General features: G+C 56.7%; 6 protein-coding genes across 6 annotated transcripts; 3 read left to right on the plus strand and 3 right to left on the minus strand.

Annotated features, from left to right (window-relative positions):
• Window positions 1–429: 429 nt before the first annotated feature.
• Window positions 430–1,182, plus strand: H310_11361 (hypothetical protein). The gene has a single exon (XM_008878018.1). The coding sequence runs from the start codon at window positions 444–446 to the stop codon at window positions 1,152–1,154; it is 711 nt and encodes a 236-aa protein (XP_008876240.1). The 5' UTR covers window positions 430–443; the 3' UTR covers window positions 1,155–1,182.
• A 438-nt stretch (window positions 1,183–1,620) lies between these two features.
• On the minus strand, window positions 1,621–3,469 carry H310_11362 (hypothetical protein). Its single transcript, XM_008878019.1, has 2 exons — window positions 2,397–3,469; window positions 1,621–2,338 (listed from the first exon to the last, which is right to left on the minus strand). Exons 1-2 carry the CDS (start codon window positions 3,417–3,419, stop codon window positions 1,694–1,696), a joined length of 1,668 nt encoding a protein of 555 aa, XP_008876241.1. The 5' UTR covers window positions 3,420–3,469; the 3' UTR covers window positions 1,621–1,693.
• A 237-nt stretch (window positions 3,470–3,706) lies between these two features.
• On the minus strand, window positions 3,707–11,677 carry H310_11363 (hypothetical protein). Its single transcript, XM_008878020.1, has 17 exons — window positions 10,833–11,677; window positions 10,377–10,768; window positions 10,117–10,324; window positions 9,720–9,977; window positions 9,300–9,675; window positions 9,182–9,223; window positions 9,070–9,126; window positions 8,961–9,017; window positions 8,788–8,903; window positions 8,521–8,724; window positions 8,249–8,459; window positions 6,369–8,200; window positions 5,811–6,298; window positions 4,640–5,757; window positions 4,363–4,586; window positions 4,235–4,308; window positions 3,707–4,134 (listed from the first exon to the last, which is right to left on the minus strand). Exons 1-17 carry the CDS (start codon window positions 11,583–11,585, stop codon window positions 3,906–3,908), a joined length of 6,639 nt encoding a protein of 2,212 aa, XP_008876242.1. The 5' UTR covers window positions 11,586–11,677; the 3' UTR covers window positions 3,707–3,905.
• Window positions 11,678–11,730: 53 nt separating this feature from the next.
• H310_11364 (hypothetical protein) lies at window positions 11,731–12,274 on the plus strand. The gene has a single exon (XM_008878021.1). It carries the CDS (start codon window positions 11,750–11,752, stop codon window positions 12,215–12,217), a length of 468 nt encoding a protein of 155 aa, XP_008876243.1. The 5' UTR covers window positions 11,731–11,749; the 3' UTR covers window positions 12,218–12,274.
• A 691-nt stretch (window positions 12,275–12,965) lies between these two features.
• H310_11365 (hypothetical protein) lies at window positions 12,966–15,671 on the plus strand (the record flags this gene model as incomplete). The annotated part of the gene is made up of 11 exons (XM_008878022.1): window positions 12,966–13,373; window positions 13,437–13,541; window positions 13,610–13,723; window positions 13,822–14,237; window positions 14,282–14,354; window positions 14,404–14,457; window positions 14,514–14,753; window positions 14,807–14,993; window positions 15,047–15,260; window positions 15,333–15,422; window positions 15,473–15,671. The coding sequence occupies 11 exons, from the start codon at window positions 12,966–12,968 to the stop codon at window positions 15,669–15,671; spliced, it is 2,100 nt and encodes a 699-aa protein (XP_008876244.1).
• Window positions 15,672–15,997: 326 nt separating this feature from the next.
• H310_11366 (hypothetical protein) lies at window positions 15,998–17,579 on the minus strand. Its single transcript, XM_008878023.1, has 4 exons — window positions 17,460–17,579; window positions 16,737–17,403; window positions 16,358–16,686; window positions 15,998–16,311 (listed from the first exon to the last, which is right to left on the minus strand). The coding sequence occupies exons 1-4, from the start codon at window positions 17,564–17,566 to the stop codon at window positions 16,038–16,040; spliced, it is 1,377 nt and encodes a 458-aa protein (XP_008876245.1). The 5' UTR covers window positions 17,567–17,579; the 3' UTR covers window positions 15,998–16,037.
• Window positions 17,580–18,488: the final 909 nt, after the last annotated feature.

Genomic DNA, 18,488 nt, shown 5'->3' on the forward strand with positions numbered 1-18,488 from the left:
GGACGTGCCGCCCCTCACCTACAATATGCAGTATTGGCGATGAAGATTGTTTCACTTCTCCTGCTGCAATACTCTTCACGGACACTCGCAAGAATGCGACCGATCGAACTGCCATCAACTACTTTTCAAGGGGCGTCGTTGGCATTTGCCACAGTATGCCTCTACAGCCATCACCCGATGACTTTAGTCGAGCGAAACTCACTCGTTTTTGCCACGTTTATGACGCCCCCTTACTTGACAGTACGCCCAACGAATGTGCCTGCTAAGACTGCCATTCCAAGGAGCCCTCCTGTTTCCCCACGGCTCGGGAATGCCTGTTCAGTTGAGTGGCCGCTGGAGACCTGAACATCTCGGATATCTCGGCGTACGAATGTTGGTGTCGTCTGCACGTAGTACGTCCGGATGTGTTATCCGTATAACAGGCAGAAACAACATCAACGGGCATGGCACCACCGTCGGCCGATCGGCGAGGCGCTCTAGTCTTCCTTCATGGCAGTGGCGGCAATGGGGATGACATGAAGGAGTGGCTGGAGCTCATTCAGGTCCCTGGTTTTAACGAATCGTTCGTAGAGCTCTTGAAAACGAGGAACGTTGAAGTGTATACTCCCACGGCCAACGTGCTTCCGTATCCGCCATGTGGGAACTCGCTGATGCACGTGTGGTTTACGCGCCAAGTGAATTGGAACGCATTGGGATGCGGTGGAGCGGAAGATTTGCACCACACAGACGTGTCCATGGACGCGATTGCAAACCTCGTGGATTCCTTGGAAGCCACGCACGACTTTGTCGTCCTTGGTGGGTTTTCCATGGGTGGCTGCCTCGGATTGCATGCGTTGCGACGACGTTGGTCGACTAAAGTCAAGGGCGTGTTCGCGATGGGAAGCTTCTTGGTCTCGTCGTCCCAAGTGTTGACGGGGGACCTACGTGCGAAGCACTTGCCCGTGCTCATGATGCATGGCACCGACGATGATGTGACCCGAACTGAATATGGTGCGGCCACTGCAAAGACTCTAGTCGCACGGGGCGTTGCTGCTCAGTTCAAAACATACGAGCAGACTGCTCACACGGTCAGCGGTCACGAGCTGTCCGATTTGTACGAGTGGCTCGTCGGACTCGCTTCAAGTTTGCAAATAACCAATGCTACTAAGACATGAAAGCTTTCGCAATACGCGGCATACACAACACAATGTTGCGAGGAAGTGGGTTTCAACTGGTGGTGCAAGGGCAAAGTCTCGCTGTCCTCGAGTCTGCTCGAGGCACTTGGACCTCAGCAGCACACTGACGAGGGCTTTCTGGACCGCTGAAACATCGAGTCGATGGAGAAATCCATGAAAGTGGAGGATGTGGGGGCTCAAGTAGTCGCCACCGCCCGCGAAACGCATCGACAAACGGTGAGTGCATCAAGTTGTGAATCGATGATAACGTTGAGAAGTGCGCTGCCGCCTTGAACGGGATGAGGTCCCCCGCTCACTTTTCCAGCATACCGAGAAAACGAACAGTGCCAGCAGCCACTCACGCGCCCCCTTGCCTCCACTTAAATCCCTCGACACCCATCTCGCTGCCGATCTTGCTGCGATTGTTGCAATGCCGCGTGGTTCTTGGATCACCGACAACCAGCCTCCTTTCTCCAGCACTTTCTTGCCCAGCAACACCTCGATACAATCGTACAATATTCGTAGTTGAAAGGCATGGATTACTTGGATAAGTACTTGTTCAACAGCGTCGACGTCGAGCTGTTAAAGCCTTGGACTGGAGCGCTGCTCTTGCGCGAGGCAGAGAGTTGGTTGCGCACTTGGGTCGCAAGAACCTTGCCGAGCTCGACGCCCCATTGATCAAAACTGTTGATGCCCCACACTGCGCCTTGGACAACCGTGCGGTGTTCGTACAGCGCGAGGAGCTGGCCAGCGCTGAAGGCATTCAAGTGGCCTTCAAACAGCAGCGATACAGACGGGCGGTTGCCAGGGAACGCTTTGTGCGGCTTCAGGGTGTCCGGGACGTTGGTCAGCTCGTCGATCGATTTGCCGTTCGCCAACGCATCTGGCTGGGCGAAAAAGTTGCTCATGAGTTCGTCGTGGTTGCTCACGGCCTCGCCTTCCAAGTCGACGGGCGCTTGCGACTTGCAAAACCCGATAAAGTCGCACGGGACCACGCGACCTTGGTGCACAAGCTGGTAAAAACTGTGTTGGCCGTTCGTGCCGGGCTCGCCAAAGTTGATTTCACCCGCCTGGAACGGCAACTCGACACCGTCCAAGTCGACGCGCTTCCCATTCGATTCCATGTCGACTTGCTGGATGTGCGCGGCAAAGCGAAGCAGCGCTTGGGCGTATGGGAGCATGGCCTAGAGGAATCGCGTTCGATACGAACCCGTCAAACAACAAAACATGAGGTCGACTTACGCGAGTGGCATGGCCAAGGAAGGAGGAGTTCCATACACCCAACAGTCCCAAGATCACAGGCAAATTGGAGCGCAGCGGCGCCGTCAACAAGTGCGTGTCGATGTCATGGGCGCCCGCCAAGAAAGAGTCCGTAATGTCTGCGCCGTAATGAATCGCCAATGGAACGATCCCGACGGCACTGCACACACTGTAGCGTCCGCCGACCCAGTCCCAGAACCCAAACACGTTGGAAGGGTTGATGCCGAACGCTTCCGCCTTGGGGACGGCGGCACTGACGGCAATCATGTGGTGGCGGATGGCATCCGCGGCGCTCACACCTTTCTTCGCGAGTGACTTGACGAGCCAGTCACGGAGCGTGCGGGCATTCAACATGGTTTCCGCCGTCGTGAATGTTTTGGACACGATGATGACCAGCGTGTGCTCCGGGTCAAGACCTTCGATGGCGCGCGCGGCATCCACAGGGTCGACATTGGCCAAGAAGCGCAATGTACGGCCAGCGGCGGCGGCTTTCGCGACAGGTTCGTGCTTGAGAGCTTCAAACACAAATTCGGGACCGAGGTAGCTGCCGCCGATACCGATGGACACGACGCTCGTCAAGTGCTTGCCGGTGGCACCCACATGCGCGCCAGTGCGAACTTTGTCGGAAAACGCACGAATGTTTCGCAACACGTTGTGGACGTCGTCGACAACATTCACGCCGTCCACATACAGCGGCTTGTTGGCCGGACTGCGCAGCGCGATATGCATCACGGCGCGGTCTTCCGTCGTGTTGATGTGTTCGCCAGCGGCCATGGCGGCGAGTTTCTGGCGCAGTTGTGCCGTGTCGGCCAGGTCAAACAGCATATCCAACGTTTGGGTCGTCGCGTTTTGACGGGAAAAGTCAAGGTGGATGCCGTTGTACTCGGCCGAGAGCTCGGCGTTGCGGGCTTCGTCCTTGAGCAAGGTCTTCAAGTGGGTCGTCTCCTTGATCTCCTTGGCGTGGGCTACGAGGCGCTTCCATTGCGGGGTGTCGTAGATCGTCATGGCGTCGGCAAAAGTGAGCGGGGGGTGCGAAGAGAGATTTACAATGGCCAACTCGATTGTCTTTGGAAACCCATGAAGTGCGCGTATTCTTTTATACAGGTTTCGCTCGCATACACAAAATCAGATGACGTGATGTATTGATAGAGGTTTGGAAGAAATCGATTGATAAAGTGTATCGAATTTGGAATATCTCGCTTCTGATTGGCTCAACGTGTCGAGTCAATCCCTTCCTTTCCCGACGTCATGCGGGGTCCCGGCGTCGCATGCATGTCACTAGAAGTGGCTCGCTCAGCGTGCCCTGCCAGATCCCGAGGAGAAAGCATGAGTACATGGGCTAAATGGCTTCCTATTCCCAAGCTATGGTGTGCTTTTGGACGTTGACCACTACGCTGGGTTCAGCTGAATGCGACGGGCGTAGACAGGTACGACAACCTCTCAAGATCGACACCACAAACGGGACGGCGTGTGGACCAAGGCGGTCTTGGACTACTTCCATCCACGAAGGAGGCTCGTCTTCCGTGTCGAGCTGTCGGGCGCTTCCTTGGCCACAACCACGACCGGGCCAACGTCGCGAGTCGGGAGCTCGACCACACACGACTTGGCCTTTTCTTGGAGCAACTGGATCACAACTGCATCGTCTTTCGACTTCTCGTCGGCGATGCGCATCATTTCTTCTAACGACGCCATCGACGCTTCCATCTTGGCCATGGCGCGACTACATTCGCGACTCCTTAACAACCAACTGGAACCAACCCAACACATCGTCTCCGTCGATCCTTCCCGTCACTTTGAATGCATAAGAGATCAAATCATACCTCGCTTCGTCCGACTTGGCCTTGAAATGTCTTCGCTCTGCTTCCAGGCGCTGCACAAGATCGCCATTTCGTTTCTACACGCACCGGTCACCACAGCACGGTCGCAATGAACAAAAGCGTTTGCCCACCAATTGAGACGCTATTGCTTCGTCACGTGGATGTACCGCTCGAGGACGCACGACGAGGTGCGGGAACCGCGAGAAGTCGAGCTTTATCGGCAGCAAAAACGAAGGAGTTTCGTCGATGCCAACGATCGGTGGGGACGTGGCGCGTGGAGGCATCGGGTGCACTTGCGTCGAGGGCAATTGATCCAAAAACGCGATAGCGCGCTGCCGTCTGTCGGACATGCGGCCTACAGCATGCTCCATTGAACCAACACGATGGATGAATCAGGGAAGCGCGTACTCTGGTCATCCTCCACGGCCATCTCTGCATTGCACTGCTGAGCTCGACAGACTTCACGAAGGAGGTCCATGTTGGTGTCGTACTCGACGTCATGAAGGATTCGCTCGCTGATGGTGAGCTGCTGCTGGATACGCATGCGCAGCAGTCGGCGAACTGACGGATCGGCGTCAGGCACGGGCTGGCGGTCGCCGCATGGTACTTGGGCACGAACGTCGCGTATTTGTATGCGCTCCAATGCTTGGATCTCGCGCACGCATTGATGTCGCACGCGCGCTTTTTCATTTTGAACTGCCAGGATTTGACAAAACATGTCACGCCAGACGCGGTGGAACTCGTCGTGGCGTTCGCGCTCGTGCTGCACCATATCGTACCGAAGCGCTCGGAGTCGAACCTCCATGGCTTCCTTTTCCGCTGCGGCCATCGCACGTCGCTCGGCAGCTTCGGCATGCTGCATCTGAGTGCGGGTTTCAATTTCGTGTTCCTTTTGTGCAATGTCGAGCATGTCTCGGTCGAACTCGTGCTGTGCCGCGTCGACGGCTCGCATGTGGTGGCTCAAGGTGTCTTCCAGGCCAAGCTGAATGTTGGCCAGTTCCATGCGCCAGAACTCTTGCACGCAGTGGAGTTTCAACTGGAACGCAGCTTCTTGGGCCGCAGAGTCCGTGGCGAGGGCGGCGCATGCGTCGCGGTACTTGCCGTCGAGCTCGATCGTCACTTCTTCCTGCCACGCCTCGTCTTGGATCGACAAGACGCGAAGCGCTGCTTGCTTCTCCACGTCAAGGTGATCCCGCCAGGCAGTCAACTGGGCCCGCAACTCTTGTTCGAGCTGCAACTTGTCTGAATGCAACTGCTTGCGCTGGGCGACTTGAGCCTCTTCAAGCAACTGAAACATGCGACTGTGGTTGTCCCGTTGCATTTCGAGCTGCGCGGTGTGGCGGGCCTCCATTTCCTTTAATTTGACGTCGATCGCTGCCGCGGCTTCGTCGTAAAAGGCTTGCTGGTTCTCATTCAAACGGAGCGCCACCACACGTGCCGACTCGTGAGTGAGCTCAGCTAGTTCCTTCTGCGACGCGATGCGTTCTTCATGCTGGGAAATCTGCAAGCGAATGCTAAACAGATCCCTAAAGCCCACAGACATTGCAATCAACTACTTGGGTCGACGAAGAGGTCCCACCTGGCATGGGCATCGTGCATCGCAGTCATTTGCGCCAGGTGCGTTGAAAGTCGGTCCTCCTTTTGCATGTACAGACTGCTCAACGCTTCCATCCATCTCTCCTGCGCAGCGTGGAGAGCCACATCCTGGTCCCGTGCGCTTTCATCCGCCTCGCGCTTGAGCTCTTGGATGCGCCGATGCAAGCGCGCTTCCCTTTCGTCCATGTCCAACTGCATAACTTGCCACTGCGCCTCGAACATGCGTTCACATTGACCGTGTTCGCGCACCCGCGCGTCCTCCAAATCCATGCACCACCGTTCGTGGTTTCGTAGCGCATGGGCAAGGGCGTCCTCTGACCGTGCGACCGCATCCGCTTGGACGGCATGCAACCTGGCCATGGAAGCTTCCCCTCGCTCGATTTCGCTCGCGCACTGGACTTGAACTTGAGACAACGCCCACGCTTGCCGCCGTTGGCAGTCTTCATATGCTTGCATCCACCGCTCCTCGTCCTGCAAGAAGCACACCGCATCGCCGTGAAATGCCATGTCGACGTCGCAACGTTGGGAACCCGCGACTAACCTGAGCATGCAGCAGTCGATGGTCTTGAAGTATTGTAGCATGGTGAGCCGAGATGTCCGCGCAGGTCGTTTTATGGGCAAACTCGACGTCGTCGAGCAATGCTTGCATGCGTACGACTTCAGCGTCGTGGTCTCGTTGGCGCTGGAGCTGCTCCTCGTCGAGTTGCTGTCGCCGCAGCTCGTGCGCACGATGCCAAGCGTCCACTTGGGCTTGGTGGTCGTTGGTCATGTCGATGACGTGCTTTGCCATCGAACCAAGCGAATCTTCAGTGGACGCGTGCACCCGCTCGAGGCATTCTTGGTGGCGCTCAAGCAGCTCCGCCATGCGCATGACGTGCGCTTGGTTGGCGTGGTTGTGCTTTTCGATTTCGACCCGCTCAACGTCGCTGCACTTGGCTCGCAGAGCAGCTGCTTCCGCATCTAGTGTCCGTTGCTTTGTGTCGTATCGATCGCGGTACGAGTCAACAACGTAAGCGGCTGTGGAATGCGAACGCATGGTTATTTGAACGGCAGCGAGAGCGGCGAGCGTCGCCGAGTGACGCGACCGCACGTCTTCGATTTCCATCGCCTGCGCATTCACACGTTGCTGTTCGGCGGCTTTCAGTTCTTCCTCTTGGACATGGTACCGAGCTACGATGCTGGCGCATTCCTCGCGCCGCTTGGCTTGCTGCGATTCAAACGCCACATTCAAGTCGCGTAGAATCTTATCGTGGCATTCGTGCATGCGTGCGAGTCGGGCGTCGTGGTCTGCTTGCAACGCATCAAGGTTGCGCTCCCATTCTGCTACGCGATCGACGACCTCGGCATCTTGTTGAGCGATCGCTGCCTCCAATTCAGCCGTGTCTTCACGGATTGCTTGGACCTCAGCAGTGTGACGCTGAACGAGCTGCTTCATGAACCGAGCGTGTTGAACCGACTCGTTGGTGGCCTTGGCGTCAAAATTTGCGAGGAAGGCCCGCCATGCGTCGTCTCGAGAGGCCATGGCGTGCGTGTGATCGGCCTCGGCGGCGTCGCGCCGACGACCGTGAGCTGCAATGGCCGATTGATTCTCATCTTCGGCAACGTGCATGCTGTGCTGGAGGATGGCAAACGACAGCACGCACTTTGCATACCGATCTTCATGGGCGATTTGGATTGTTTCGATGGCCTGCCGGATCTTTTCGCGGTGGACGTCGTGCTCGGCAACAATTTGCCGAACTTTGTCTTCGTGCTCTGCATGCAGGGCTTGCAAATCGAGCTGCTTCTGGTCAGTCCACGCGACTTGCTCGAGTTCCCGGTCCCGCAGGGTCGCGTCCGTCGCCCGGACAAAGGCTTCTGTATCCCTTAGAAACCGTTCCTCCTGCGCCATTCGGACCATCTCCATGTCGTAGAGCTTGAGCGCGACTGCGTCCTGCTGGTTTCGGAGTTCCTTGGCATGCATCGCTCGCGTTTCGCACAGCACCATGTCGGCTTCCGCGACTAGTGACGCACATTTGGTTTCCCACTCGGCCATTTTCAAACGGAGTTTGTCTTCGTCTAGCGCGGCTTGGACGCTCATGGCCGTCAATTCTTGCACGTGGCGGTGGCACGTCGCTTCGATCTCGTCCATCCAATTCTGCCGGCTCTGTTGGTGCGCCTGGATCGCAGCTTCCATCTTCGAAGCCATTGCGTTCTCCAGCAATGTCATGGATTCCCGATGGGCGACCGACGCGGCATCCAGTTGCGATGCTTGCGCTGCGACCAACTTTTCGTGTCGGTCGTGCTGGAGGTCGAACGACGCTTGGAATTGCGTCTTTTCGTGGGCGCACTGGTCATTCAGGGCAAAACACAGCGACGCAAACCGGCCCTCCAAGTCTACAATTGCAAGAGTCAGTCGCGTCGGTGGATGAACCGGTGAAATACTGGCGATGGTCTTGGCTGCCGACGAGAGCTGCAGTGTTTGCGCTTGTGACCACAGCGCAATCTGTTGTTTGCATTCCGCGCTGAGTTCCTGCAACAGCCACGCCAGCGGCTTGGACGATGCGGGTGTGTCATGCCAGAGGTCGTGAATAGCTTGGGCTTGAATCTCCAGAAGTCTCACGTTGTCAGCAAGTGCTGCGGGTCGTTGGAGGGCCTGGAAGAGGGAGGGGAGGATGGACAGGATGTGCGTGAGAGGCTTGTCTCTATCCACGTACCGGTGATTGACCTCCCAAGATGGACGTAAAGAGTTGGTGGAGCTGAATGAGGCGATCGTTGATGGCGGGATCGACGGATGGCGCCGGAGGGGAGAGCATGGGCTGTGGGGGGGTGGCCTTGGCGATTCCGTTTTGAAGTTGCTTGTCTTTTTTCTTCAGCAGCAATTTCAACTTGGCAAGTTTACGCTCCAGCACGAGCTTTTCCTATGGACTCAGCACAGGGAACGGTTGAGGGCACACGGCAATCCGATGCGGGGGGGGGCTCACTGTTTCGTCAAACTGAATGCTAGAGTCACACCGATGCTGGGTTCCCGCCGACGTTGTTGGCGTGTGGGTTTGCGTGGTCGCGTCGGCCATCGTTATGCACGGTTCGCGTGTTCGTTCTAGGCATCGACAGATATGAGGTTGGACCGACGTCGATTCGAGACGTGGTGATGTACCTTGGTGGCTTGCGGCGGCATCCACTTGGGTTGCTACGTCCTGGCAAGGCGGACTGGCTGTGTCACGCCAAGCATCCATTAGCGGCAAGAGAGCATCCATTGGCATTACCGTCGTCAACGGCAAGGGGGTCGCATTGCGTGGCCTTCTCCAGGCGAGGGGCTGGTTCTATGCGTGATTTCAGGTGCTTTCGTCCATTCGTCACGTCAAGCGAGCTCCCTACCACGGTTGCCGCTCGTGGTCGGGGGGCGTGTTGGCAGGACGTCTAGTCGTACGCATGGAGGGTAAAATGTGCCCCGTGGAATCGAAGCTCGGTGATGAGGCTAGAGTCGTGCACACACCTGAGGGAGGATGGGAGGACTTTGCAGCTACCAACTTGTCGAGCAGCTCGTTGTGCGCCACGTGCCAGTCCACGTTCGTGGCGCAGTCGTTCGTGTGCACCGCATCGTACCGAAACACGTGATGGGAGCCGAGGATGACCCGGGCGCCGTGCACCAATTCGGTCGTGTCCTCGATGGTGTAGCCGTTCACGAGGACTTGTGCTGCCGCGGCGGGACGGATCCGTACAACACCGTTGGCGCAGTGCAAAATCGTGTGCAGTGGCAGCATGTCGGCGCCTGCGAGCACGACGTCTGGCACCAAATCGTCGTCGCCAGCACCCACAGTCGTAATGCCTTCTTCGATACAATACACGACTCGCTCCGTGTACCGAGGATCCTGGTGCACGCATCAGTTGCCTCCCTGGTCGCGGCCACATAAACCTGGTTTAGGTTGACCAAATGCGGCAACGATAGCGTGCTGCAGTTCATGTGCGGAATCCAGTCGGCGTGGTCGTCGAGTTGGGGCGTGGTGGAGGCATCCAGAGCGTCGTGGTGAGTGTTCATGTCGTCGGGTGCATGGCTGCCGAGGTCTGTATGTTGCTGGGCAATTCGCAACTGACTTCGAAGCATGCACAGTTCCAAACGGAGTTGTGCGACGGCATCTGGAGTGTCGACCGAGGCAGGTGTCGGCAGGGGAGCCTAACGGCACGTAGTAAGGTACCACGATAGGGGCCTCGCCTTCGCTTCCACGCAATACGATCCAAGCCAAACTGTGGGGTACCAGCCACCGCGCATTCCCGCCAGTTCAAACGGACGACAAACATGCAGGAGCACCTACCGTGGGCGGCGTGACAAGGGCTAGCTTCGACCGCTCGACGTACTTGAGCGTGCTCAGCGTTTCATCGTAGTGTATGCAGCACGGGCTGATGGCTGCCAGCATATAGAGCCGCGCCGACCCGGACAAGCTGTCCTTGAGCAGCCTCGTGAGCACTGAGTTGCGATACTGGACAAATCCATTGACCGAAGAAGAAGGAGGAGGACACCCCCTACAAGTTGCCCTCTGGTCAAGCCATGTCGGCTCCAACCGAAGTAGCGTACAGGGCTGTCATTGCCGGGCTGCATTTACTTGCGGCGGCTTGATTGGATGTTGCAAGCGCGTTGATGACGTCCCCCAGCGCGCTCAGCGACTTGTTGATCGCGGTGGCTTCCCGCAACCGATCGCCTGATGCCAAGTCGGTGCGCTCGCTGCCGGCCAAGTCGACCATGCACAGCTTGGTGGGCGGACTTTTCTTGTCAAGCCAATGCAACGTCAGGGTGAGAATTGCATGCGACCGAGACGAGAGCTGGTTCATGTGGGTCGCGGCAACCGTGCGGGTCTTGTTGCCTTCGGACAGTAGGTACTCGACGTCGTGGGCGCTCGTGACGACGAGATTTGACACATGCTCGACATACGTGCCTTTTTCCGGGTGCTCTCGAACCTTGAGAGGACCCTATGGATGCTGCTTAGACATGTGATCGAGAGAGACCAGCCAAGGAAGGGCGAGAGAGATTTACTTGAGAGTTGCGTTGGAGCAGGTCGAATACCCGCTCGTTGTAAATTTCAACGAAGGTCATTTTGACGGTGCATTGCGGTGGGAAAGGAAGAGGGGCGGTCACGCTGACGGGGGTGACGTTGGGCGGCGCCTCCATCGCGCCGAATGTAGTCATGGAGGGGTCTCGAGTTTCGTCTGGGTTGGCTTCATTAGACTGCCGCTGCATCGTCTCAAAGAGCGCCTGGCAAATGCGAGGGACGAGCCCACGTGCCTCATGGTGGTTACTTCGAGACTTTCCCATCATGCTAAACGACTTGCCCGCGCCAGTTTGCCCATATGCAAACAGGGACACATGGACCCGCTTCCATGCTGTTGCTAGCATGTGTGACCCAATGCGGTCGAACACGTATTGCTGGTCGGCATGATTAGCATGATCGGGGTCGCAGCTCCAGAAACTGTGGTCGTATGTGAATGTTTGGGACCACACCTTGGCTTTGGCCTCGGCCGACAAGGACGGGCGCTTGATGGGGCTGGGGTCGGACGAGATGGCGAATTTTGACGGACTCCCCGTCGGGTTGAGCTGCGCTGACTGACGGCGGCGAAATGATGACGCTGCTGAAGCTGTGGGGCTCAACCCTGCAGGGTCAACGACTGTGGTTTGGTTGCCCACCATCGTGATAATCGAACGGCACCCTGCCTTCCGTTCGTCGTCGGACATGGGCCGTACACGGACTGCCGTCACAACGCTTGCGTCATCCTCCTGAGCCCATATCATGGTCGTTTTGCGTCAATGATCAGCTAGGTTAAGCCGAGAGAACGTCCAGCCCACAGGGAATCGACATGCGCGTCTGGCGGGGGCGGCGCGGCAGTTGGAAAATGTAACTGTCGCGGACACTTCACCGGATAAACAAGACTATTATCCGGAATAGTCACCGCACGATGGCCGAAGTGGCGGCGCCGTCCACGTCGGTCGTGTTTATCTGCACGAGTAACACATGTCGGTCGCCAATGGCAGAAGCATGGGCCAGGCAATGGATCACCGAGTGTCATCCGCGGGCTTCCCATATCACGGTCTCATCTATGGCACTCTCCGACGCGTACGAACCTCCAGGCAGCGCTGCCTCCCCGCATGCCGTGTCAGCCATGCAGCGACGAGGCATGGACTTGACCCGGCACCGGTCCCGCCTAGTCAATGAAGCCTTGGTCAAACAAGCAGATATCCTTGTGTGTGTGACTGCTAGACATGAGCGACTCTTGCGTGACCAGTTTCCTCACATCGACGTTCCCATCCATGTGTTCGCGCAGGACGTGCCAGATCCATGGCACCGTGACCTGGCCGCCTACGAAGCGTGCGCCGCACAACTACACAAACAACTTCAAGTCCTCTTACCGTCATTGCATGTATAATTTGAAAACAAATCCCTTGCCGCCTATGGTTTTCTCGCAAACGACGGCAGTTGTCCAGACGGCTTTCGCAGGAGACTCGACACGCCAAACAAATTCAAACACTTTTTCCGCTGTGTGATGGCGCTAACGCCTCGACGGCCCGAGCTTGTGGCTGAGCTAGGCGCACAGTTTCCTCGACCTGAAGACACAGCCATCGTTTCCTGCCGTTGGGCTAGCGTGCTTGGTCGGTCGAACTATACATGTAGACAGAGCATCGTTGTGCCAAGGGCTTGGGGGTTGTTGTCGAGCGCCAAAGTATGGGTGGCAAGGCACTTTTCCAGTTGGAAGCCACGTTGCATGGGGTGGGACGACTGCCTCGCCCGCACAGCCTGTACAGTAGTTGAGGTTGCTCACAACGATGGGCGCTGGATCGAACTCGGAGCACCTTTGACCAAACAACTCGTCCACGAACCAACTCACAAGGTGCCCCCCTCAGGTTGGCCACACATCCGTCGCCAGCGCTGCCCACGTGCAACACATTGAAAACCGGGGCGGGCAGAGGGGAGCCGACTGATCGACGTCGCACCAACCTGGTCTCATGCGCACCTGCTCATTCCGTTCGGTGTCCCCCTCTCTACACACCCGAAATGATACCGCTCGTGTGGGCTGTCTCGAGGCTCGCACGACACATCGTCGACTTTCTCATGCTGACAAGCGAGCGACCCGCGATCTGCACTTGGTATCAGTGTCCCAAACCCACACTTTCATAATGGTGAATCCGCTGACACGGTGCACGGAAGACTACAGCCTCCCGCCGTACGCTGTGCTCCGCGCGTCGGACGTGGCCCCCGCAGTTCGAGCAGCCATCGCAGAGTACACACTTGACTTGAACGCCCTGGAAGATGACTTGTGCGAAGCCGACTTGAGCACCCTGACGTGGGAATCGGTCATGGATCGACTTGAAATCATCGACGACCCGCTCGAGAAACTTGCGACCATCTTGAAACACCTTTCGTGGGTCACAAACTCGCCCGAGCTACGCGCGGCCTGTGGCGACGTGCAGTCCGACATTGTCGAGATCAAGAGCCGTTGCGCCCACAGCGACATCGTGTTTCGAGCGCTTCAGGCTCTCCGTGCGAGCCCCGCGTACGAGGCCGACTTTACGGTCGAGCAGCAGGTACGTCCACGCGTTGTTGCCATGCAAAGACTTGAGGCTCGTGGTTCGATGGCGGTGTTGTAGCGCATTCTCGACCGCGCAATCTTTCAAGCCAAGTTAAAAGGAGCGACGCTCAGTCCCAACGACAAAGAGCGGTTCAAGGACATTTCCCTTCGACTTGATTACCTGGTAAACACTTCGTACCCACACGACGGCCGCCATGCGCTCGCCCTTGCCAACCACTCGTCCCTGCGTAGAAAAAAGTCTTCGATGAGAATCTCCTCGATGCCATTCGGTCCTTTTCGCTCATCGTCACAGACAAAGATGAGCTAGAGGGGGTGTCGCTCGCCACAAGGACGCTTTTGGCCAAGGTACGACTGCACCACCCTCTTGAAATCTAGAACGGCTTGGCATCTTACTTGCCGGGCCACATCATCCAGCACGTGTATGCGTAACGAGAGCTGTGTAGAATGCCGTCATGGACGGCCACAGAAGAGCGACGGCGGCGACAGGACCATGGAAGCTATCTCTGGACTTTGCGGCGTTCATGCCCGTGATGAAGCAGTGCAGCCACCGACCGACGCGGGAAGTGCTGTATCGGGCATTTATGACCAAAGCGAGCACTCCGCCGTTCGACAACACACCGATCATCGGCGAAATCTTGCAACTACGCCAAGCCCACGCACACCTGTTAGGGTTCCAGTCGTATGCAGAGCTCAGTTTCCAGGACAAGATGGCTCCATCCGTCCAGGTAGTCGACGACATGCTATGCGAGCTGCGCGACAAGTGCCTGCCGCTGTCCAAGGCTGAGCTGGACAATGTCGCAGCTTTTGCAAAACAGCACGGCCACACATCGCGCTTGGAGTCTTGGGATGTGGCGTTCTGGTACATTTCGTTGCACGGACAACTGGCTCAAGTTGGCTACACAGGTCGGAGAAACTTCGGATGGCACAGTATGCCGTCGACGACGAAGTGATCAAGCCATACTTTCCACTGCCCAAAGTACGTTCGCCAAGGGTCGACGAGTACCAGTGACGTGTGCTTGTGGCAGGTGCTGGCCGGGCTCTTCCAGTTGTGTTCGGACCTGTTTGGCATCGACATCGAGGTTGGAATGGCAGCATGATGGCCTGGTGAAGCATGAGCCTTGACACGTCCGTGTAGGCGGCAGATGGACTGGAAAAGGTGTGGCATTCGGACGTGTCTTTCTTTCAAGCGCGAGCAACCGACAAGCCAGGGGCCCCGGTCGTCGGGCAATTCTTTGTGGATCCGTACTCACGACCGGAACAAAAGCGCGTGGACACGTGGTGCACACCGATCCTGAACCGAAGCAAGGTCCTCCGGACAGCCAAGGCTCCCGTGCGGCTTCCAGTGTTCAGTCTCGAATGTAATCACCCCCCGCCGGTGAGGCCACCTAACGTGGATGGGCCGTCGACACGAGCTAAACGCTGCTGCAGGGGGGCGACGGAACGAGCAGCCTCCTGTCGTTCAGCGACGTTCTCAACTTGACCTACACATTTGGCCATGGCATACGCATGATGCTAACCACGGCCGACCACACGGCGGCGTCGTCCGTGGACGGCATCGAAGGGGACGCGATCGAGATCCCGTCTCAGTTTCTGTCGACGTTTTGTTACCGTCCTGGTGCGTTGACTGCTTTATCGTGAGGGGCTATCGCTGCAACGTCCAATGTGTAGAAGTGTTGCGCATGATGTCGGGCCATTTTGTCACGGGGGCACCGATGCCGGACGAGTTGGTCGACAGCATTGTGAAGAGCCGCAACTTTATGGCAGCCACCGAATTGCTGCGGCAGCTCCGGTTGGGAGCGACGGACTTGGCGCTACATCACTCTTACGACCCGTACTCGATGACCGTGTCAGCTTTCGACGTTCACCGGAGCATCTTTGCATCGTACGTCTGTGCGGGGAGTCCATGATGTGATAGCATTGCATGAAGCGACTACACTACCACCACCACCACTAGGTTTTCCGTACAGCCGCCTTACGAACACGACAAGAGCTTGTGCAGCTTCAACCATATCTTCTCGCTCACGTACGCGGCGGGCTACTACTCGTACGATCGCTTCGATTCCGTTGGCGAGGGAGACCTCATGGGAAACATAGATATATCTGGTCCAGCATGCTGACCGCCGACATGGGCGCTTGCACCACCGACCAAGAAGAATGGCAAGACGTCGGTCGCCGCTTCCGAGACAAAGTCATCGCGAACCTCGGCATTCTCGATCCCATGACGGCGTACAAGCTGTTCCGCGGCCAGGTCCCTCGTGCAGACGCGCTACTTGCTCGTTACGGGCTGATATGAAGCACTCGCCTTTGTGCTCGTTCGTTGGGCCATCCCAGTTCAAACATACGAGAATTTGGAGAGTGAAGCATGCCAGCCACTCAAGAAGTATTCGCTACCTTCACATCAGCATGCCTAGTGCTCTGTGTTAAGTCATTTACTGCCGCAAAGTTCCCGGCAACTGTGGCATTCGTTTGGACCGACAAATTCAAACGAGATTCACTTCCAAGGAGATGAACTCGCGACCGCTACACCACCACGTGATGATTCAATATCGAGAGGTTTGCTAGGTGGCTCAAGCAACTCCATGTGCTGCCGAGATCTCCAGGCGAGGAAGACCCGATTGTGCTCATTCGGAAATTTTCTATTGGATTGCAAGGGCTGTGTCTAGAGTTCATAAAGGACGTCTAACGCTGTCGACCAAGCCCGAGCGCCGTCGACGAGATCCACTGGGACGTGTGGTTTAAGACCACGGCCATGGACACACTTGACCTCGGCGCCTCTTGCACCGGCGCTGCTGCATCGTTGGTGTGGCAGTTCGACAAGCCAGCCGTTGGGGAGCTGAATCTGCAGCAGTCCCGACGCACGTCCGGCGGTAGTGTCCCCGATGCACTTGGTACGCTTTCGATGTCGCAGCGCCAGGACCAGCAATTCCGCCGTCCTATGGAGTCCATGATCAAGCGCTCGAAACGACGACAGAAAAATACCCTGCCGTGTGAGCACTCTGCAGCACGACAAGTGGACCGTTGTAGTAAGTTGGGAGTTGCGACTCCGATGCTGCAGCTGACGGTACATGGAACGTGCGGCGCCGGACGCGTCCCCACGTTTTCAATGGTTCTTCGATCTCAAACGCAGGTGTGCGCGGAGGAAGGAACATGGCGGCGGCGGCAAGAGCCGCTTGCGGGCTGCCGCCGCCATGATTCCAACGCAGGTCCAAAATCACCCCTGTGTTCTTGGTTGATTCAAGCAGCGGGCGCACCACAGATTGCAACGCCCATCGCATAGCTTCCACATCAAACAGTTCTGGCACTGCCGCCTACGACCAAAACCACACGTCAGCAACGTGTTCGCTGAAGCAGGACGAACCGGTTGGGACGGCGGGGACAAGAGGTCGAGAGGAAAGGATCGGTCGACGAATCCAACCATGGCATCCAAGCGAACATACAGCACGGTCCTGCTTGACTGTGTTAACGTTAAGGTAGAAATGCGCGGCGCAACTTGAACGAGTGGTGGGAATTCAAGGTGCGCGCTGGTCGGTCGAAGTGATGTGGATCGCTCCGACGACGGAGTCTGGAGGTCAAGCGTTGTCTCCATGCCATTTTGAGACGAGTGCGACAACGATTCACACGCCTGCGGATGCAACAGCCTGACGGAAGGATCCCCCAGCAGCGCCATGGAATCGACGATTGCAGTCCAAAGGTCGTCTTCACTCGTCGACGTGTCAATCTTGTCTCCGAAAATGACATGTACAAGCGGCCAGTTGCACGTCGACGCGTCTGTGAACACGTAGTACGCCTCGACCGCATTCCAGAACGTGTCAAAGTTGAGTCGAGGATCGGATGACGCCGACAGGGTGGTGAGCGTGTGGTGTACGTGCCGCCAAACGTTTCGAAGCAACATACTCCACAGCGTGAGCGCCACGACGCATATGCCACCGAGAAGAGGCATGTGCCGCCGCAGATGGCCCAAAGGACGGACGAATATGGACTCGACGCATTGCAATGGATACAGCACCACTGCATGCATCCACCCCCTACAAAACCCACTTGCCGCATAAGATAAAGCGGATCACGAGCAGCAGCATCGTACCGACGAGTGGCCTCGCATGGCGGGACCAACAGCACCACGAGGTTCTGCGCAAAGTCTGCTACGGCCCCCGTCGCTGCTTCAACGTGGCTGCACCGCCGACGCAGCATTGGTCTAACCTGCGACACATATTACTTCAATATCAGGTTTTCAAAAGTACTATATTTCACAGGTTTAACTCACGCCCGTACAACGAATTTAATTTCGAAAGAACATGTAAATGCTTCATGGCGACGGCATATTTTTGAATTTCGCCGTGCATACGTCATAACAAATTGATTTTTTAACAATTTCTATCTTGCCCAATTATGTTTCTCTGTCTGGATTATTCCGATATAAAAAGAAAATTGCTGCAAAAAAGAAAACACGAATTTGTGGTAAATTTGGCGCCAAGTTTACAATCACAGTAAGTATCGATAATCCGATGACAAAAGTGCCTACCTTCCAGTCATTGACGAAGCACAGAGAAAGCAACACTTGCTATGACCATCAGGATCACGAAGCTGGCCCCAGCGTGCCAACGCCTTAGTTTGAATCCATAGCAAACGGCTGACTCCTGGTTGCCGCCGCTGAGGATTTCACGGCACCGTGGGCCAGGTACTATCCACTGCAGGCTCAGCCTTGTGTCACCAAAATCTCTGACCATTACAACATGAGGAACGCCTTCTATACGAGTCCATATCGCTCTAGAAGCGCGTCTGTCGACGGCTGCCGACCACGGAAGCGCTTGAATGCTTCAATGGGATGCACGATTCCGAGATTCGAGAATACATTGTCTCGAAATGATCGCCCGAGCGATTTCCACCCGTCGACGTCAGTTGCCTCGACGGCTGCAAACGCGGCAAACGCGTCGGCTGCAAAGACTTCCGACCACACATAACTACAACCACACGACCCCGATCAACCACTCAAGCAACATCCCAGCACATGTGGCCGACGCACCTGTAGTACCCCGCGACGTATTCACCCGAGAAAATGTGGGGCAAGTTGCACAACCGAGTGTCTTCGACCACAGGGGGTAAAACTTCAAAC

The sequence above is a fragment of the Aphanomyces invadans genome (genome assembly GCF_000520115.1).
Source record: "Aphanomyces invadans strain NJM9701 unplaced genomic scaffold supercont1.31, whole genome shotgun sequence".
Lineage (NCBI taxonomy): Eukaryota > Oomycota > Saprolegniomycetes > Saprolegniales > Verrucalvaceae > Aphanomyces > Aphanomyces invadans.